Raw genomic sequence first — 21,824 nt, 5'->3', positions numbered from 1 at the left:
TTCCATTCAGCCTGAAATCCCTTCACTTGACCGTCCGGTTTTTCCATCCAAGCCACTGGGAATGTGAAACTGTTCCACCATGTGGGCAGGGAAAGTCCAGCGTCCATGGCCCACCTCCACTCCCTGTGATTCCTCTGCAAGTTTTACTGTACTCCCTGCACCAGGAGGAGCCCTGGCAGGATGTTGAGGGGCCTTCTGGCTGAGGAACTCACATAAGCCTGGCTGCATTTCTGGAAGAGATGGCTTAGCCAAACACAACACATTGAGCTCCATACCGGCATCATGGTGAAACTGTGATCTACAGGAGGGCAGTTTAGATAATCTCATGGTCCCTTCTGGCCTTAAACTCTATGAATCGAACACCCCCCTCCCAGAACTGAGAACAGAACCCAGGAATCCTGACAATTACCCCACTCTGTCCACAAGGATAGCGCTTCTCAAATGGGGGTTTGCAACCCCACAGTGGGGTGTGGACAGTGTGTGTGTGTGATGAAAGGCAGCCAGAGGGGTCATGAAGCACTGAAAATTTTACTACAGTTCTAAAGCAAAGAAAATTTCGCTTCTCCACTCCTCACAAAACCTTCCCCTTCAAGGGCAAGTATGCTATGCCAACCTCTCAAAACACTCACACAAATAAATTATATGGGCTTATATTATCATCAATACATTTCTTATTCTTACTTTTATAGTAAATATAAGGGGATTGTGAAAAATTTTGACATTGAATAAGGTTGAGAATCCAACAAAGTTAACAATTCCCAGTTAACCAATAAGCATCCAGGTGTGAATAGTGTCAGGGCTTGCTGTATAAATGCAAGCATGGTGCCTAAAGCTGCTCAAATACATCACTGCTGCAACTCCTGTCAAACCAGTGGCTGAGTCTGGCCCATTCTTCTGAAGTTTCAGATAAGATTTCAGCGTTGCTTAGTGACCACCAATCTCTCCCCATTTTTGGTACCATGCGTGCAGTACATCACACTTCTGCACCCATCCTGAGGCCGAATTCCCCTCTCTGCCCCAGATCCTGCCCCAGATCCTGCGACTCCCCACCCTCCACCACAGGAAAAGCCTCTGTAATTTCACATTGCTATCCCTGCACAGCAGAGGATGCAGCTTGGGGAAGCTAGGCAGGGAACGTGGCTGCTCATCACCTGATGCTTTGCAGCCTGAGACCTGATTGGTGGAGAAGGGCTGTATTTTTTTTTCTCCTCCATGCTGCTTTGATTTTTTTTTTCCTCCTCTTCTTTAGGGTGTCTGCTGTTTCCTAGCGCTTGCAAGAATCTGGGTAGCAGCGATAGCAGCCGGAGGCAGAGGAGGAGCATCAGCCCAGAAGGAGGCAGGGGACTGCATGGGAAGCAGCAGCACCTAGCTGGAGAGACTGCTTTTGCAGCCAAGTTTTTGTGAACCAGAAACCTCACCCCAGCTGTGTGTCTGACACACATTTAATACACAAGGCAGCCACACTAACTTCTTTGCGTCAGAGGTTCCCTGTGGAGAGAGGTAAGGCACTTTTACCTTGTACTCGGAGATGGGGTGTGTGTGTGTGTGGTTCTGAGCACCAGACCAGATGCCATGAACTGAGGAGTGCTGAGCCTGGCTGTGACACTGACTCACTTTGTGGCCTTGGGCAAGTCACTTATGTTTCTGTTTCCTCATCTGTTAAATGGGAGCAAGAAATCCCTCCCTCCCAGGGATTAATCGGTCAAGTCTGGTGAAGCGCATGGAGGAAAGGAGGCACTAGGTAAGTGATAATAGAGAGGATGGTGTTTCAGAAGCCCTGAGGCAGGAAAAGCCCCCATATAATAAGACAGTACAGCAGGGGAAGGGAGGTTAAGCAGCCCAGGCAAGGGCCCCATCTGTCAATCTCTCCAAGCCCTGGAATCTGTTCCAAGGGCTTGAGAAGACAGCTGTACCTGTCACGTTGCTTTTCACTGTCCCCAAGGAAACGACCTTCTCCTTTCTTCACGACACAGCCGATCGGAATGGGGAAGATCGGAGAACTTTACCTGGGTTTCCATGAATGGGGGCTAATGTGCCATGCAGCTCTGACAGCCTAAAATCCCATGCTCTTAAAAAGAGCTGCCACCGGAGACCAGATTGGTGTGTCTGTGTGCGTCTGTAAACAGATATATGTGTGTGTGTGGGGGGGTGTACATGTATATGTGTTAATGGGTGTCTGTGAGTGAGTAGGTGTGCTTGCATGATATATGTGAGTATGGAGTACCTGTGAATGGGTGTGTATGTACTGTATGTGCATGGTTGTATAGTGTGTGCGCAAGTATATGGGTGCAGGGTGTGTCTGTATGTATGTTAATGGACGTCTATGCATGAGTTTGATTCATGCATGTGCATGGTTTTCTCTGTGTTTGCATGTATGGACATGCATGTGGAGGTATGTATGGTATGTATATATAGGGACGTGTTGTATGTATATATGTTTATGGGTGATTGTGAGCAGGTGTATATGTACTTATGTGTACACGGCTGTGAGCGGATGCGTTGATTGTGATATGAGCGGATACATGTGTGTGGTTGTGAGTGTGTGCACGGATGCATAATATGTATGCGCTTGCGGATGGGTGGTTGTGAATATATGTGGCTGAGTGGGTTTGTATGTATGTGTACATGTGTGTTTGTGTGACTGTACTTGTGCATATACAGTTAGAAATGTGTGTGTATGTATGTGGCTGTGCGCACTAATGTGAATTGGTGTGCTTGTATTTGTATGCCTGTCGTTATGTATGTTTCCGTAGGCGTGTGTGTGTGTGTGTGTGTATACTCAGGTGTTTGAGTGGCTGTGAATGGGTGTGCATCTCCTTGTGTGTACCTGCTTGTGAGTGGGTATGTATGGATCATATGTATGTGCTTGTGTACAGGCAGTGGGGTGTGTGTGCATGTGTAGGTGGACATGCAGGTGAGTATGTCTGCATGGGGGTGGAAGGGCTGTGAGGAGGGAGGGGTTGCATGCGAGTGGGAGGTTATGAGCTGCACCCTCATACTGCCTGCACTCATCTCTGAGGTTCGGTAACATGCTGCCTTTGGTGACCTTGGCTCCCTACAGCTCAGGTTCTCTAGTTGCTGACAGGCTCTGCTCGGGGAATTACTCTGCCTGCTACAGTCTAGGGGACATAGGGGGCCATTGCTTTCCTGTAGGCAGCCAGTAGAAACCCTAGGTCACCCAGCCAATCTGTTGAACAGCAGGGAGCCCATCTCTTCCAACAGCCTCCTGCTCCATCTCCCTGGTTTGGCTCAGACAGGTGAAAATGGAACTTGCTGTTCTGAGAGAGGGTGAGAGGGCTGGAAGGAGACCGTGTGGGTGGTCGATGTGGGGAGAGGGACTGGAGTTTAAAGGGGCAGAGAAGCAGGGGAACAAGCCAAGGAGGTCAGAATTGTCCCCATCATGAGGCAGGGGTTTGGGACAGGCTGGGTTTGCTTCCCACGTCCCTTCTTTTGAAGTGGCATTCACATCAGAGGTAGGCTGCTAGGTTTTTCTGCATCAGTCCCTGAGGAGACCAGCGCCTCCCACACACATTCTGCTCTTCCCTGGCTGTCTCCATACCCTGCTTTGGATCTGGGCTATAAGCGTGGGAGCTATCTCCCTTGAGTACTGGCCAAGGCTCCTCGTTCCCCTTTAGTCAAGTGGCTTTTAATTTACGAATCAGAGATTGGAATGGAGCACTCTTTAATGGCAGGGTGGGGTGTGTGTGTGTGAAATGGGCATGCACAATTACATGAGTGTGTGCATACACGTGTGCACATCTCTGTTTATGTCCCAGTCCAGGTCTTCCTCTGCCTCTGCATAGTGTAGGTAACTCGTTCCTCTGAGCCTGTGTGAGTGTGTCTTTGTATATTTCTTTCTCTGAACATGCACAGAGAGGGAGTGACAGCTGCATCTGTGCATTCCTTGGGCTCTCTGTGCCTGCATGTGCACCTCCGACATGTGCCTGCCTCTGTACGGGCAGATAATTGTGCGGTGTGCCCTGAGCATGCAGGGAGATAAAGTGAGAGCTACACAGGTGTGCATATGTATGTGTCTCCATTTCTGTATGTGCCTGTATGTCTTTTTGTACATGCACATTGGCACCTCTCTTTGACCATGTACAAGGATAAGGTGATCACTCAACATGTATGTGCTTCCATTTGCCCCATTCCTGTGTGTGCATCCCCATGCATGTCTGCATACACAGAAGCAAGGCAATAGCTTCCCACGTGTGTACCAGCATCTCCCTGAGTATGTGTGTTTTCCTCTCCATTATTGGACATAGATATGTAGTGCTATTCACTCGTGCCTTGCTTTATACATGCATGTGTACAGCTCTTTTTCTGTGACAGCTACACACCCAGTTGGGTATGTCGCTCTGGGCAGGGGTCTCTTTATCACTGTTCATGCATGTGCATCCCCATTTGTGTATGTACCTTTTCCCCTGTACATACCTGCATATATTTTCCAGTAACAGAGACCAAGCAATTACTTACACCTGTGTTTATCTGCATATGCCTGTCGCTGTTCATATATGTGCTTTGCCATACATGTATGTGTCTCTGTCTACTTGTGCATACACAAGCTAAACAATAGCTTTGCATGCATGTCTGATGTGGCTGTCTCTCTGTATGTCTTCATGTCAGTGCACTGCCAGGCATGTTCTCTCTGTGCTCACTTCTCTGTATCTGAGCATGCTCCTGTAGGAATCTCTCCTTCTTCACACGCACCTTTTCCTCTCTCCCTCTCTCTGCGGATCGCCACGCATGCCTTCACGCCTCTGCCCGTGTGGGAGATCTGCATGCGTTTATGACTAACTTTGCATGAGCCCATGTGCATCAGACGAGCCAAACAGCCTGCTATGCATTCTTCAAACGCTACTTATTAATTGGCGCTAACAATGGATTGGAACATTATGCCAGTTGCTGCCAGAGACGGATTTGATCTGGCCATCCGAATCCCCTCATTGATCCCCGTTGCCAAGGTCTGCGTAATAAAAACACATGTACACATTGCACCAAATTTGACCGCAGGGCTGCAGATTAGACTTTGTTTGGTGGCACCCCATGCATGATGAGACCTGTGTATCTTTCCCCTTCCAAAAGCATAGCTTCTCTCTATGCACCACATCAGGGTTCCTCACTGGACCTCTGGACTGTGCTGTGTTACTGCTGGGGAACCCAGGGATGACCCTGCTCAGGGGTACAGAGGAATCACACTGCTCACTAGCCCCATGGCCCTAGCTGTGCACTCCCATGCTCCGCAGTGAGAGCTGCTTGTACATTCAGTGCAGGTCAGGACCCGTACTGGAAATGCTGGCTGAGTGGCTTCCAATGGCACTTGGGGCTTCAGGGCATCCAGATCCCTGTGGAGCATTTTCAAAAGCAGAGCAGCAAGCACTTGCTCCTGACAGTGTTTTATGCTTTGCTAAGCCCCGCTCGGTACTGAGATGGGTCTCCAGGTTAACCGGGTGCTGACGGCCTCCCTGCATGGCGGTTGGAGAGGCACATTTCACTTCAGCTCATTCATCCAGCCAGCCTCCCTGTCCACCCATTATTGGGCTGTAAGTGCTGTGGGGCAGGGGCCTGGTCAGCTCTGAGCTCTGTGAGGTGCATTGGCCAAGCTCCGCCCAAGTGCATCAACAGGGCACATGGGGGAGTCCAGGGTCTGTTCCCAGACCCCCCTCCCTCCTTTGTCCCAACCACCTCCTGCTCTCTTTCTCTCCATCTGCTCCTGAGCTCCAGGCTCCAAGCCTAACCCAGCCTCCCTCCCGCTCTGTTTGGATTCCTGGCAGTGCTTTCCCCCTAAGAACAGGTTGTGCAGGGAACAGAAGCAGCCACACCAAGGGGCCACAAAGTTTTATCTTTCCTTCACCCCTCGCTTCTGGCTGCCATGCCTTTGCCCCCCTCCCTCCAGATACCAGAGGAAAGAACAGCCAGGCTGAGAAATATCACTCTGGAGCAATTTCTCCCCAAGTTCTTCCTCCTGCATCCTCTGCCACCCTGAACCAGACGGAGCCAAAGGGCTGAGCTTTTAGCCTACCTGATGCAGCTGCTTCGAAGCCAAACCTGATCATCAGGAAGTGCTGAGCTTGCACAAAGAACCTCCTCTCCTTGGACGGTATCATGCTGCAGAGAGATAAGCCTCTCCTAGCAGGAGGTGCTGGAGGAAAATGGCATCAGTGCACTGGATCTGTGAATTCGTACAGAGTTCTCGGTGGACAGCGGTGGCTATTACAAACCCACTGTCCACCACAACTACCTCCCCTTCATTTGCCAGCAGCCTCAGCAGGGAGGCCGAAGACAGAATGCGGCATGGAGGCTGGACTCCCCTCTTGCTCCAGAGAGCCATTGGCATCAGACCTGGAGCCAGAGGGCCTTGCTCCTCCCCAGTGTGGCCAGCCCAGCACATTTCACCAGAGCTAAATTCACTGGAGAGAAGGGAGAAAAAAGCGTCAATAGAGAAAGGAAAAATACTGGTAATGTCTGGGGGTGCTGAGCGAATGGGACCCACGCTGAAGCTGAGCGGGGCTGGAAGGGTGCCAATGAATTGCTCCCTGGAACCTTGCATCAGGCCCTCAGCCACAGTCACAAGACACAGTTCTGTTCATTAAACCAGGCAGCCTGCTGGCAGGTTGGACTGCAGCTGATTTAAAGGACAGCGTTAATGGCCTGGCCGGATCCCCAAGGATCGGTCTCTGAGCAAACAGCACAGCTGAGACCAGCAGCAGCCGCTGGCTATTTATCAGCAGGTGCTTCACGCTGGGTGAGCCCCCACCCGTGTAGAGCTGTGGCTTTCAGAGCTTTCTGCCCGTACCAGGGTGGTTGGCAGGAGAATCCAGCCAATAGAGATTTGGGGTTGGGGATTATCTCCCATTCAGTCGTTAGCAGCACCATGTCCACAGTGTTCAGAGTAACAGCCGTGTTAGTCTGTCTTTGCAAAAAGAAAAGGAGTACTTGTGGCACCTTAGAGACTAACCAATTTATTTGAGCATGAGCTTTCGTGAGCTACAGCTCACTTCATCGGATGCATACCGTGGAAACTGCAGTAGACATTATATACACACAGAGACCATGAAACAATACCCCCTCCCACCCCACTGTCCTGCTGATAATAGCTTATCTAAAGTGATCATCAAGTTGGGCCATTTCCAGCACAAATCCAGGTTCTCTCACCCCCCCACCCCTATACACACACAAACTCACTCTCCTGCTGGTAATAGCCCATCAAAAGTGATCTCTCTCTTCACAATGTGCATGATAATCAAGGTGGGCCATTTCCAGCATAAATCCAGGTTTTCTCACCCCCCCACCCCCATACACACACAAACTCACTCTCCTGCTGGTAATAGCTCATCCAAAGTGACCACTCTCCCTACAATGTGCATGGTAATCAAGGTGGGTCATTTCCAGCACAGATCCAGGCTTTCTCCCTCCCCCCCCCCGGGGGAACACACACACACACACATAAACTCACTCTCCTGCTGGCAATAGCTCATCCAAACTGACCACTCTCCAAGTTTAAATCCAAGTTTAACCAGAACGTCTGGGGGATGGGGGGGGTTAGGAAAAAGCAAGGGGAAATAGGCTACCTTGCATAATGACTTAGCCACTCCCAGTCTCTATTTAAGCCTAAATTAATAGTATCCAATTTGCAAATGAATTCCAATTCAGCAGTTTCTCGCTGAAGTCTGGATTTGAAGTTTGTTTGTTGTAAGATAGCGACCTTCATGTCGGTGATTGCGTGACCAGAGAGATTGAAGTGTTCTCCGACTGGTTTATGAATGTTATAATTCTTGACATCTGATTTGTGTCCATTTATTCTTTTACGTAGAGACTGTCCAGTTTGACCAATGTACACGGCAGAGGGGCATTGCTGGCACATGATGGCATATATCACATTGGTGGATGTGCAGGTGAACGAGCCTCTGATAGTGTGGCTGATGTTATTAGGCCCTGTGATGGTGTCCCCTGAATAGATACATGGGCACAGTTGGCAACAGGCTTTGTTGCAAGGATAGGTTCCTGGGCTAGTGGTTCTGTTGTGTGGTATGTGGTTGTTGGTGAGTATTTGCTTTAGGTTGCGGGGCTGTCTGTAGGCAAGGACTGGCCTGTCTCCCAAGATTTGTGAGAGTGTTGGGTCATCCTTCAGGATAGGTTGTAGATCCTTAATAATGCGTTGGAGGGGTTTTAGTTGGGGGCTGAAGGTGACGGCTAGTGGCGTTCTGTTATTTTCTTTATTAGGCCTGTCCTGTAGTAGGTGACTTCTGGGAACTCTTCTGGCTCTATCAATCTGTTTCTTCACTTCCGCAGGTGGGTATTGTAGTTGTAAGAAAGCTTGATAGAGATCTTGTAGGTGTTTGTCTCTGTCTGAGGGGTTGGAGCAAATGCGGTTGTATCGCAGAGCTTGGCTGTAGACGATGGATCGTGTGGTGTGGTCAGGGTGAAAGCTGGAGGCATGTAGGTAGGAGTAGCGGTCAGTAGGTTTCCGGTATAGGGTGGTGTTTATGTGACCATTGTTTATTAGCACTGTAGTGTCCAGGAAGTGGATCTCTTGTGTGGACTGGACCAGGCTGAGGTTGATGGTGGGATGGAAATTGTTGAAATCATGGTGGAATTCCTCAAGGGCTTCTTTTCCATGGGTCCAGATGATGAAGATGTCATCAATATAGCGCAAGTAGAGTAGGGGCGTTAGGGGACGAGAGCTGAGGAAGCGTTGTTCTAAATCAGCCATAAAAATGTTGGCATACTGTGGGGCCATGCGGGTACCCATAGCAGTGCCGCTGATCTGAAGGTATACATTGTCCCCAAATGTAAAATAGTTATGGGTAAGGACAAAGTCACAAAGTTCAGCCACCAGGTTAGCCGTGACATTATCGGGGATAGTGTTCTTGACGGCTTGCAGTCCATCTTTGTGTGGAATGTTGGTGTAGAGGGCTTCTACATCCATAGTGGCCAGGATGGTGTTATCACCGTTGCTTATGAGATGTGCGCACGGGTTGATTGTTATTCTCGAGTTGCTTTGACACTAGTTGGTTATTACTGTAGGGTTGCTAAGCTGATGCCTGGATTCATCTCCTCTCCCCCTCAAATTAAAAAAGAGTTCAAGTGGCCCCCCTCAGGTCCTTGTTAACTGTGACACTGACTCTCTAAAAAGTGCGTCACCCAGGTAACAGCCTCCCCCCCTCAGCTAGTGCCTGGTGCTGCACAAGAACTACGCTCCCTGTGGTTGGATATATTGAGTCATCGCAGGGTTAAATTCTGATGCACTGAATTCTGAGAAATGGCAACAAAACGCGAAGGTGTGGGCTGTTCATGTGGCAGCTATAAATAAAAGCACCTGCTTCCCAAACACAAAGGAGCCATCACGGCAGGGGGGGAAGAGAAGAAAGACGATTAGGGAAATTTGACACGAAACAAACTGTGATCCTGCTGCAGGAGCTGGTGCCCGTGTGAGAGAGCAGGGGGTGGGCGGAGGGGAGAGATGGAGCAGGGCGGGGAAGAGAAAAGAGAAACATTTGCAAATCTGTCCTTCTAAAGGCCGTGTAGCATCCCTGGGAGAGTAGATGCTGGCCTTGCTAACGGAAGAAACACCAAGGGATCTTTAATGGCCACAGCAGCTTAGTTAGAGCTTGATTTTACTTCTCATCGGAAAGCAGCTTTTCAATACTGACTCCAAACATCCTATGTCGACTTGCCAGCACCACTTTTGTTCACTCAGCAGCTCTCCCACCCAAGCACTGACCAGGCCCCAGCCTCCTTAGCTGGGGAGGGCTCAGCCACAGGCACTAAGAGCAAAGGGAAGGTGAATTAGGCCTTTTAGCTGCTCGTGATTCACCCAGTGCCCCTCCCCACGGGAGCACAGGCGATCAGACCTGTTCTCTCCAGATAAAAGCCTCACCCTTTGAAACTGATTGCACAGTTGTTTCCAAAGGAGCCAGAGCAACATGAAGTGAATGCAAAACTCACCAGGGCCAACTCAGTGTGCCCCTCAGTGTGCCCGACCTCAGCCAATAATACCTCTGTCCCCTTTCATCTGAGAATCAATCTCAAAGCACTTTACAAATATCAATGGGCAGAGTCTCCCTGCCCCCATGAAACAGAACGGTAGCCCATATCCCCACTGTTCAGATGGGAAAAGTGAGGCACAGAGCAGGATGGGGAAGTGACTTGCCTAAGATCAAACAACAAATCAGTGGCAGGGTAGAGTCCAGAATCAAGCCCAGAGGCCTCAGTGCTGGCTGGGCCTTGGGCATAAAAGCAGCTTTCCCTGTAGCACAAACAGCTGGTGCGGGAGAACATTTACATGTAATTATACATTTCCCCAAATCTAAGTCCTATGTTGTTGTTTTTCTTCCGCCCCCCCTCCCCCTTCCCTCCCCACATTAAGCAAATATAGTGCCATCCCTTTAAAGAGAAACACCTAGATTATAAGGGTTGCTTCTTGGCAGGGCACCTTCCCCTCCGCCCAGGGAGTGCTGCAGGGGAAGAGCACCCCTGCCTCCCCAAGTCACATCTCATCTCCCCACCACCACCCTCTGTGCCAAGCGGGTGGAAGTGAAATCTCTCCTGATTTATACCTCTGTGTGTGAGCTTAGAGTCTCATGCCTAGTTCCTCCTTATGGAAAAAACTCCTCTCAGGCCTCATAATGCTACAAGGAACTTCAGCTTCTGCCCAGCCCTAGGCTGTCTTGCCTTTTGCGTCTTAAATAATCCCTACATCAAAGCTGCTGGCATCCATGAAGGTCACAGACTTGGGTACACTGCAAATGAAAGAGGCGTGGAAGAAATAATGTCATGCAACCACTCCAGACACCACACGTTGGCCCAGAGCTCATAGTGCTGAGCAGATGTTGGGTGCTGGGCTTTTCTGAACACTGGGCTCCCAGGATCACCATGGGGGCTGAGTGCATTTGGGAAATCTGTTAGCACTCATGCTGAATGCTGGGTGAAATTCTGCCCATGTACCACTCAGGTTCCATGTACACCCCAAAGCTGCCTTTTGGCAGCCATCAGTAGCTAGTAATACATAGCAGAACCCACTTCATTAGCGGGCCTCATGCAGGGCTTGTACCCAGAGTGAATCTCCAATTCACCAGGTGCCCTTTTTACACATAGAGCACACACTTACGCTGCATGAACGCACACACATTACATCCATGCCACATGTACCCATGGGTTCTGCCTACTACACACACATGTAACACATGCAGGTGACATGTGAACCCGTTACCTCTGCTCACACATCACATGTACTTTGTATGCACATGTTCCAAACATACCACCTACACAACCAAAACACACCTTACTCGACAGTATCTGCATTCTTTGCACATACATGCACCTTGCATGCCCTGCATATGCTGTTTACTTTCCCTTGCCTGATCCATGCACAACACGCTGCGTGCACGTGCAAGAAACCCCCACTTCCCCTGTAACTGCAGAATATGGCCATCTGCCATTGCACCCTGCCCTCTGTACAACAACAGCAATCAACCTGCTTTAAGCACAGTGGGAAGCAGTGCCTGAAATAACAAAGGCCAGGATGTTAAAACTGGGGGTTACCCAGATACCACACCGATCCCCCTCTTGGCATTCTCACATCTTCTCTAGCTCCTGGCATGCACAGCCTCCAACCCCTCCCTGCCTGCAATTCCTTTCCTTCCAAAACAAAAAAAAACCCTCAAATCCCTCCTCCTTTTGCGTCTGTTGGCCCAGAGCCCCTTCCCTCCCCAGCACCATCTGCTCTGAATCTGTCCCGTTCAAGGCTTGCGATGTACTTGCTGGCACCAACACCTGCAAGGTGCCGGCTGCTTTGTCAAACCTCCGTGTGGGCTGACACCCGCTCTTCAGCTGGCGCCATGGATTCAGATGGAATTAATTAGGGCTCCGATGAGAGGGGCACATACATGGGGAAACGAAGCGAGAGAATGACAGAAGCTGGGGAATCGCTGCCTGAGTTGCCGCTCTTTGGGAAGGGCTATTCTCTGTGTTATTATTTGTATTCCAGTAGCTCCAACCGAGATCATTGCCCATCATGCTGGGCCCTGCATGGCCACAGGATCAGAGACAGCCCTTGCCCCAAAGAGCTCACACTTTAGACAGATGAGGCCCGCCAAGGAAGTGTCAGTGGCCCCCTTTTACAGTAAGGGAATTTAAGCACAGAGCGGTGAGGGGTCAGTTTTTCAAGGGCTCACCACCCACAGCGGGGGCCAGATTTTTCCATAGCGCTCAACACAGCGTGTGCTGCCAGTCTGGTGCCTATCGAGGGTGGACACACAGCACGGTCTCTTTGGAAATCGGACAGTAAGTGACACATGCAAAGCGCTGAGGGAGTCCAGAAATGGAATCCAGTTCCTCCCAAGTCCTGGGCCAGTGCATTAACAACAAGGTCAGCCTTCCTCTACAGCTGGGCCGTGCTCAGCCATTCCCAGGTTGGCCTCCTAGCCATGCAAGCTCCCATGCCTCCCAAGTCACAGCTCTTCCGCCTCGTCCCCCCCTCCCCCTTCATTTAGGGCCAGCATTTTCACTCCCCATCGGCAGAGTTGTGCCCACAGAAGCTGCGTGTGCATCCAGATAGCTGTGTAAACATACACCTCCGTGGAGTACTCTCTCTCCAGTGCTGGCAGAGGGGCTGCCTCAGAGCACCCCCCAGATTCTCACATCGGGGATGGGAAGCTGCAACGGAGTCCCATGCTGGGTCAGGGGGTTCTGCCCTGGGGCCAGGCTGTGGGCTGGAGGCTAAACCCACTCTGGTGAAGGGAAGTCTGTCCATTGACTCTAATGGGCTCTGGATCTGGTCATGAGGCCAATTGATTTTATGGCCTCTACCCCTTGGTTTCCCGTCACCGTACTGATCCCCTCATTGTGCCATAGGAGCCAGGCGGGTTGGACCATGGAGCTGCTCTCCACCCCCCGCAGCATCGAGATCAACAACATCACATGTGACTCGTTCCGGATCTCCTGGGCCATGGACGGGGGAGACCTGGAGCGAGTCACCCACTACTTCATCGACCTCAACAAGAAGGAGAACAAGAACTCCAACAAATTCAAACACAGGGTGAGCAAGGGGTGGGGCGGCCCAGTGGGGGTGGGGGTAGGGAAAAATGTGGTCAGCGACTGGATGCTTGTGGCCACCCTCAGCCAACGATTGTTCTCCGAGTACTCAGCCCAGCGCTGAGTCACTCCCCGTGTAGCCCATCAGCTGCCATCTCTTCCTCCAGCTGTGTATCTGCATCCCAGATGCCTCCATACTGGGTCCCTTTGCTGGCAGCTTCAGTGGAGGACCCAAGGAGTGCATGTCCTATGGAGCATGGAAGGAGTCCCTTCGGGGTAGGGACTGGGTTCATGGGTGGGGACAACATGGGGGGGGCGCTGTGCCCGCTGCTGTGGGTAACTAGAAGAGTCAGGTTCAAATCCAGGTCCCACTGATGTCAAAATCCTTCAGTGGGAGGAGGATTTGGATCTCAGCCCCTCGGACTCTCAGCCCACTAGTGTCACCAGCCCGAAATGCCTGAGCCAGGCTTTAATGGAAAAAAGAACCTCCTTTCCCCACCCAACTCTACTGTGAAGTTAAAAGGTTTTGCCTAGGAGAGTTGATGCCAGGGGGCCAGAGCCCTGGGAGACTTGGGGCCTGTTCCCGTGAACCAGGGTGGGGATGGGTGAGGAAGTAGCTGTACCCCCCAAATCAGCATGGAGAAGAGTGCTAAACCTACCCTCCAATGCAGAACCAGAGGAGACGTGGAGTGAATTACTCACTCTTCCTTCTCCCTCTGGAACAGAGTCACTAATTCAGGATCCTTTTAGCAGGATGGTTACCACGGTGATGCTATTTAACGTTAAACATTATTTTTTTCCCCTCCCCAGTAATAAGCGTCTTTTTCCCCCACGTCTCCTGACTCTTCAGCATTGGCCGTTACCACAGAAACAGCACTGCGCTGCACTGATGCTTTTGTGGCCTACTGACACGGCAATTTATTCCTTAAAACAAAGGTTTTCAGGACACCTCAGAGCTTGTTTGGCTGTTTCCAGGGCTCTGTGAGATTTCTTTGCCCATCTCGTGTGCAGGAGGAATTGGGCACAACTCTGGCCGGGTGGGGTGGGAGGTATATTGGCACCTGAGTGGTGCAACACAGAAGGCACCATCTCAGACATTGCTCAAACAGAAAAAGAATTAGTGTTCCATAGGACGGAATACTATGTTAATGGATACCGCAGCATTCTGCAGTAACACGTACTACAGTATTCCACAGTGACCAATGCTGTGGCAATAATGACAACAATGTTCTGCAATATCAAGTACTGCAATATTCCACTGCAATGAGTCAATAGATACTACATATTCTGCAGTAACAGGTACAACAACAGTAAATACCATGGTAATAAATTATTCTGCAATAACAAGCACCAGAGTATTCCACAGATATTAATACCATGCTAATGAATATTAGAATACTTTGCAGTAACAGATATGGCAGTATTCCACTTCAGTAGATACTATGGCAACAAATACTACAGTAACAGATATTAGTAACAGTGCTCCTCTGCAGTGTACTACAGTAACCAGTGCGAGGGTGATGCTAGGCAGCAGTGGTATTCTATTATAGTGAATTCGACAGCATTCTCGGTCAGTCTATGCTATTTAAGAGCAACATATTAATAGTGACAGTTGTTTTAGAGTAGTGGCCACTGCAGCAATATACCAGACAGTTTTCCACGCCAGTAGGTCATGCAGCTTACTGTACAGCAGATTGTGGAGCCATGGCTGTTGTCATTGTAATAGACTAGGATTGTTTTTAAGAAGGGTGTTCCCAAGGTCTCCATGACCTGCCTCTCTGTTCCTCATGGGCAGGCACGGGCTCTTTTACAAGCATGTACTTCCAGTTTAGCTGAGCTGCTGAAGGGTCTTGCCAGATCAGCCTTGTGCAATGCTCTGAGGCTATTCCTGGATGGGTGCTGTATTTCCCAGGGCCCGGGTGTCATGCTCCTTGTGGGAGGAGGCTTTGTGGTGCGGAGGGGATCACTAGCTACACTGCTTCGATCCCAAGCCTGGTTTATTTTTGCATGGCTCTTGCCCTTGAACAGGATGTGCCCACCAAGCTGGTCGCCAAGGCAGTCCCACTGCCCATGACTGTGAGGGGCCACTGGTTCCTGAGCCCCAGGACAGAGTACAGCGTGGCCGTGCAGACAGCGGTGAAGCAGAGCGATGGGGAGTACCTGGTGTCCGGCTGGAGCGAGACCGTGGAGTTCTGCACGGGGGGTGAGTGTGCCCTGCGTGTGCAATAGCTGGTAGGGGAACCTCAGCCACACGGTCCATGCCCAGCTGGCTCAGACTGTGATGAGCCCCTCTGGCCCATCCTCGGGAGGGAATCTCCAGCCTGCTGCACCACAGAGGGGAATTGGTTCTCAGAGCTGAGTTCACTGTGGACCCACGTTGGATCTGCCCTGGGGAGAAAAACACTCTGTCATGTTATACCGCTTATGCAAGGTCTGGGGAGTTCATGCTGCTTGTGCGAGCCCTGGCGGGGCTGGGGGGGTGGGAGTGGTTCACGCTACTTGAATATTAAACGAGAACTGAGCTGTCCATGGGTTGCCCCCATGGGGCTCCAGCCTCTTTGTGCAGCCCTTTCTCTTAGCCAGCGACTGCTCCCTAATGGGCCTGCTGCCAAGTCTGAGGGGGCTGGCACAGACCAGCTGCCACCAGCACGGTGCCCACAAGTAGATTTCCTTTCTTCTGCATTAGCTGGGGTGGGGGTAGAGGGGGGAATTGTTGCTCCCCTGCTCTGCTCTCACACAGGTTGGAGCCCCCCACAGCCTTTCCACTGACCCCCCACCCCAATTCCATAGTGACAGTCAACAGAGGGAGGCTTTGTGTGTGCCCCTGCCCGTCCCCCGTCCCCTCCCAGGGAGCGCTCTGTTCCCCAACAATCCCCGGTCCTCTCAGCGCCTCGGGGCAATGGTGCTACTAAGCAGGGGCGTCCTGTGCAGTCAAAGACCCCCTGCCCCTGGGGCAGGAGCCTATTTGCAGGCTGTGGGTGTTCTGGTGAAGGGGTGAGGGGAAAGGGGACAGAAGAGGGGGATGGGTGCAGGGCAGCCCAAGAGGGGAGGGAGCGTCCTGGACTAAAGGCATATAAAAAATCCAAGAGCAGTGGGAGCTGCTGACTCTGGGGCAGAACAGAGGCTGACAGGAAAGCGGTGTGGCGGTGTGGGGTGAGAGCTAGCAAAACCCTGTCTTGTGGAGCAACAGTGGAAGAGTGGGAGGCTTAGGGTGTGGGAGCCAGTCGCACCCTGAGGGGGAAGCAAAGGGAGGGGGAGCTGGCTCCTGCCAGCTAGGGGAAAGGGTGGGAACCGTTTGTGAAGGCAGGGGAGGGAATAAACAAGGGGAGGGGGGAGCTCGCTGCAGCCATCCGAGGGAGGCAGAAAGGTGGGAATGGGGAGGGGGAGCTGTCTGGTTGCCATGGGTGCAGAGGGGGAGCCAGCTGTCTGGAGGGGATGGGGAGGGGCCTGGCAGGTTGCACAGGGGTGGGTAGGAGGGGAGCTGGCTGCACTGATGGCGAATGTCTCCCTCCCCCTTGCAGACTATGCCAAGGAGCACCTGGCCCAGCTGCAGGAGAAGGCTGAGCTCATTGCGGGCAGGATGCTCAGATTCTCTGTCTTCTATAGGAACCAGCACAAGGAATATTTCCAGCATGTCAGGTAACACCCCTTACCCGCACAGGCTCCCCTTGCAGGGCTGGAAACACACCCAGCCTAGCAAATGCAGGGAGCCTGGGGGGAGAAGCATCATCTCCAGGAGATATTTTCCTGACCTAGAATGAGAGGGCACAAAGAACACAGAGCTGGGACTGCAAGGCTGGTCTCCCCTCTGGCCCTGTCCTGTCCCAGACCTATCTGCACCCGCTCTAAAGTAAAACCGATTTCAAACACACTCCCTGAGCTGGGAATAGAACCCCGGAGTCCTGACTCCAATCTCACCCCCTGCTCTAACCACTAGTCTCCCAACACAAGCTTGTGTTCTACGCACACCAGCAAATAGTATCCGAACCCGGATTTCAGTGGGGCGTGCTGGGGTAACCCTGAGGAGCAGCTAGTCTCTAGTGCGGCAGATGGAGAACAAGAGCCATACCCCCTCCGCTGGGCTGACAGGCTGCGGCTCACTCTTTCTCCCCCTGCCTCTCAGGATGCATTGTGGGAACATGATGAAGCCCTCCCTGAAGGACAACAGCGGGAGCCATGGCTCACCCACCAGCGGCATGCTGCACGGGATCTTCTTCAGCTGCAACACCGAGTTCAACACAGGCCAGCCCCCCCAGGACTCACCCTACGGCCGCTACCGCTTCCAGATCCCCGCCCAGCGCCTCTTCAGCCCCAACACCAACCTCTACTTTGCGGACTTCTACTGCATGTACACCGCCTACCACTACGTCGTCCTGGTGCTGGCCCCCAAGGGCTCCCCGGGAGACCACTTCTGCCGGGAGCGCCTGCCCCAGCTGGACATTTCCTGCAACAAGTTCCTGACCTGCTGCATGGAGGACGGCGAGCTGGTCTATCACCATGCCCAGGACATCATCCTGGAGGTCATATACACCGAGCCCGTCGACCTCAGCGTGGGTGTACTGGGAGAGATCAGCGGCCACCAACTCATGAGCCTCTCCACTGCTGATGCCAAAAAGGACCCCAGCTGCAAGACGTGCAATATCAGCGTGGGGCGCTAGTGACTTGAGGGGGGAGCTGGAGGGGATGCGTGTGTGGGGAGGCATGCATGAGGCAGGACTGGACTAACCTGAGGCTCTCTGCAATGGACGTGGTCTGGGATGGGGCCAGGGGTGGAAACCGGGATGGGAGTTGTGGCTGGACTGAGCGTGGACTGTGGATTTCCAATCTCGCTGTCCAATGTAAATATGGACTTGACAGGATCCCGGCCCTAGTGGGAGAGGACCACTCAGATGGGATCTTGGCCTCCGTTGACTCCTGCAGACAAACCTCTGTCAGTTTGGGAAGGGAAACACCTGAGCTGGCTGCTAATCTGATTCACACCAAGGTGGAAAGACCCGCCCCCTTCTGCACTTGCCCCACTGGGGAGTGTGAGCGCCATCCCCCTCGGAACCCAGCTGCCCATTCATTGCCATTTTCAAGTTGGAAAGAACAGGAGCTTTGGGTTAATTTGGAAAGATTGTCACCAGGGGAACCCGGAGCTCTTCCACCTCTGATACGAGCTCCCCTTCTCCTAGGTCTGCCCCTTCAGCCCTCCCTCACCCTGTCAATTCAATGAGCCCCTCCCTTTCTGCTACTCCCCCGAACCCTGCCCTTTGCTAAGTGCTCAGTCAACTCCTACTTTGCCCAGGTGGGCTAGCTCTTCACCTACCACCTGATTCCCACCTGGGGAGCCCTGAAGGGTCTGTCACACTGCAGCTGGGAGCCAGCCTCCTAACCCAGGAGATAGATTTGCACGGGGCGGGGCTTGTGAGCCCAGCATGCACTTAGCCACCTAGCCCAGGTTTGGGCCTTAGCTGAGATGGCCAGCTGTGAAACTAGAGCCTGCTGTTTCCTCCTGGTTGGGGGACTCAGTTACTGGGGGCTTGGCAGGCTCAGGAAAGAGCATACAGCTACCCCACCCTCAGCTCCCTCCATCTCGGCTCTGTCTCAGCCCCAGGTTGTCATGGAGCTTCTTGCTTCACAGCCTTTATTTACCTGGTTAAGCGCCCTGTGGGATGGGTGAGCGGCCCCATTGCAGGTCCTGACAGGCCCCGTGGCACTCCTGGGGTGTGTTGGAATTCCTGGGGGTGGCTGCAGCGTGAATGTACCTGCTCCCCTGTCTCAGCTGGAGCCTAGCCCTGCCCACGAGCCCCTCCCCACCCGGCTTGGTGGGGAGAGGAATGCAGTCTTCCTGCTTGCAACTTGAGTCAGGTCCTGGAGTGACCTGCCAGCTTCTGGGGTGAGGAGCAATTTCTGCCTCTCTTCCTTTTGTCCCCCTTGCCCACTCCCACCTCCAAGCATGGCTCTCCCCTGGCCTCCCGCCACTGGGCACCATGGAACCAGGCTGATCAGAGTGCTGGGTCTCCTTGTTGCTACCATGTCCCTCAGGCATGATCTGTCTGCTATGCTACGGCTGCTGATGTGTTGCCCCAAGAGGGGTCTTGAGGGCTGAGTTTTTCTCCAGGTGATGGGAGAAAAGAGGCTTGGCTAGATCCCAAGGCATTCACAGCAGAGCCCCATCCTTGCTTCAACCTAACTTGCCCATCACTTGAGGCAGCCTGAGCCTAGCAGAACTTCCTTAAGCTCCTGCCCCAGGCCCACCCTGCTCCCCACACCAGCCACCTCCTCCCAAGGCTGGGCCTCTCTCCCTCCTCTTTATAAATAGTGCTGGGCTTTCTGTGCTATGTGAAAACTTTAGCTTTCCAGGGGAGTCTGTTGGCACCCAGTCCGCCCGAACGTGTGGCGTGAGGCGCCCGTCAGCCTTCTAGCCGTGCCTGCGAGCTGCCCTTGGCCCCGAGACAGGACAGGATGTGGGGGCATCTCCTAAGTTGGAAGAGAGATGCAGAGTCTACCCTTTCACCACAGCCTGCTGCAGTTTGAGGCCAGGGCCTGAAGGACAGAGGCAACAGGGATGTTCTGTGTGGAAAGGTTTTTCGGCATCTGGAAATCAGATAAGACCCACGGAGGAGCTTGTGGGCATCCAAAGCAGCAGGTCCAAGCAAATGAACTGAGGACTCTGCTGCCAACAGCTGGAAGATGTTCAGGGTCCCCGAGCTCTGATTGCTATCCCCTTCACCAGCAGGGGGTTTGAACCTTGGAACCGTCAGCTTTAAAAGCCTGAGCTGCTACTGTGTGAGTTAAAGGAGCACGTCCCCCTGCGAGCAGCAGAAGTAGTAGATTCACAAACAGATTTCATGTAGACCAGCCACTAGCAGCAGATAAAGATCCTATAGGCGCCTGGTGAGCAGTCATATTCTATACCCGGCATGTCCCCGGCTGCCCAGAGAAACAGAGCAGGGCATTTATTATCAAGCAGTCACCCTTAAAGGGAGAGGGAAATTTCCAGCCCTGGCCATTGCTCCAGGAAGGGAGGCCCGGCTCTGGTGAGCACAGTCGTGTTTTCATTCTTAGTGGCATTTGGGGTGCTTGAGCATCCAGCTGTGCAGTGTTTGCTGTGTGCCCTCGCTGTGTTGGGCTGTTAGTGCTGCAGCTGGGAAGCGATAAGGACCTTGACTTTTTTTACACTAGCTTTTGATTGCCCCTCGTACCGCAAAATCCAGCCATGCCAACTGGAAAAACCCCAGTCGTCCACTGGGATGTGGCTTGTGCAGAGGTAGTGCGCGGTTTCCTGGCTGGTCTTTGGCCTGCGTGCTGATCCTGACACAGAGGTCCCAAAGGCTGCTGCATCGTCGGAAGCACCTCCAAGCAGTAAAGTTGATAGATCACTCCCACAAAGGCCACAGGATTGGCAGTGACTTTTGTTTCATTGCTCATGGCCACGTGGGAATTGAGGTAATATCCTGGAGATGGGTACAGGCAGGGAGTGGTAGGTGTGATAGTCAGCCTTCCTGGGGGACAGGCGGAGGAGGGTGGTGGTGACTAAGGGTGTGTCCACAGTGGGATGAAAGATCCACGGCACAGCTCTGGCTGGGTTGGGTCAGCTGCCGCAGGCTTGCCGAGCTCAGGCTGTGGGGCTATAAAATTGCAATATAAACATTCGAGCTCACCCAGGCTGACGAGGGGGGTGGGTCTCAGAGCCTGGGCTCCAGCCCGAGCCAGAACATCTCCACTGCAATTTGTAGCCCTGCAGCCCGAGCCCAAGTCAGCTGACCTGGGCTCTGAGACCCAGTGCCATGGGTTTTTTATTGCAGTGTAGACATAACCGGAGAGTCTTCCCTGGAGACAGGAGGAGGAGGGGGTTGGTGACAATCGGCCTTTCCTAGAGACAGCTGGACGGGGGAGGTGGTGAGTGGGATTGACAATTTCTCTAGAGATCGGAGGAGGTGGTGTGTGGCACAGCTGACTGTGAACTCATTGAATCAGTGGGTGCAATTCAGAGGTGTTGTGTAAGGGGGTTGTAAGTTGCCTATTGGCCGATGCGTGTGACAGTCGGGGAGTCGAGGCTGGTGTAACGCACACTATGGGGCAGGAGGTTGATTGAATTTAGACTGTTTCTAGCCTGACATAGATGCCCCCATGAGACCAGGAGGGGAGAGTCAGGATCTCTTTGTTGCTCTGGCTGGGAGGGTGTCCACAAGGGGGGAGTGGATCTCTGTTTGGGAGCGTCTTGTTGTCCCTTTAAAGACGACGCAGGCTAGATTTCCCTTTCCGCAGCATCAGCGTGGGAGCCAGAAGAGGCCACATCAGTTCTGAGAGACTCCATCCCCCTTTGCCCTCTGTGCCCCGCCCGTGGCTGAGAACCGCAGCATGGCGCTTGTGCGGTAGCGGCCGCACCGTCCCTGGCCTGATGTGGTGCTTTCCCAGGCTCTGTGTATGATGCACGCTGTAAAGAAAACCCTTTCAAACCTGTGCTGTGCTGACAGTATGTATCAATAAACTAACAACCTGTGTGCAGCCCAGCCTGCTGCTTGCATTGGCGTCTCGGGGCAGCGGGGTGTGTGTGTGTGGGGGATTTGTGCCAGGGAGGTGATCCAATCTCAAGGAAAGGGCTTCTATATACGGCTGTGCGTGTGGCAGTGGGAAACTTAGGGGTGGGGCTGCAGTGGCTGGTCCATTGCTGAAGCTCTCCCAATGGAACGGAGCCTGAAATATCTTCTACGGTCAAAAGGAAGAAAAGTTTAAAAACGGATGAGGTTGCAATGGTGAACATAGAGTCCCCACCCCACCCCAGCAACCATGACCTGTTAATT

At 52.5% G+C, this 21,824-nt stretch overlaps 1 protein-coding gene across 2 annotated transcripts; it reads left to right on the top strand.

The window, feature by feature from the left end:
* The first annotated feature begins 1,130 nt into the window (after window positions 1-1,130).
* Window positions 1,131-21,528, top strand: PHYHIP (phytanoyl-CoA 2-hydroxylase interacting protein). 2 transcript variants are annotated; one of them, XM_048829332.2, is made up of 5 exons: window positions 1,131-1,500; window positions 12,856-13,039; window positions 15,064-15,238; window positions 16,557-16,674; window positions 17,159-21,528. In XM_048829332.2, exons 2-5 carry the CDS (start codon window positions 12,875-12,877, stop codon window positions 17,691-17,693), a joined length of 993 nt encoding a protein of 330 aa, XP_048685289.1. In that variant the 5' UTR covers window positions 1,131-1,500; window positions 12,856-12,874; the 3' UTR covers window positions 17,694-21,528. The 2 variants fall into 2 exon arrangements, with proteins under 2 accessions (XP_048685289.1, XP_048685290.1); XM_048829333.2 differs by lacking the exon at window positions 1,131-1,500 and adding an exon at window positions 1,553-1,741.
* The last annotated feature ends 296 nt before the right edge of the window (window positions 21,529-21,824 follow it).

This window comes from Caretta caretta, chromosome 26, assembly GCF_965140235.1.
Source record: "Caretta caretta isolate rCarCar2 chromosome 26, rCarCar1.hap1, whole genome shotgun sequence".
In the NCBI taxonomy this organism is placed as follows: domain Eukaryota; kingdom Metazoa; phylum Chordata; order Testudines; family Cheloniidae; genus Caretta; species Caretta caretta.
The sequence above is the reverse complement of the archived record's forward strand: the minus strand, read 5'-3'. Positions and strand labels throughout refer to the sequence as shown.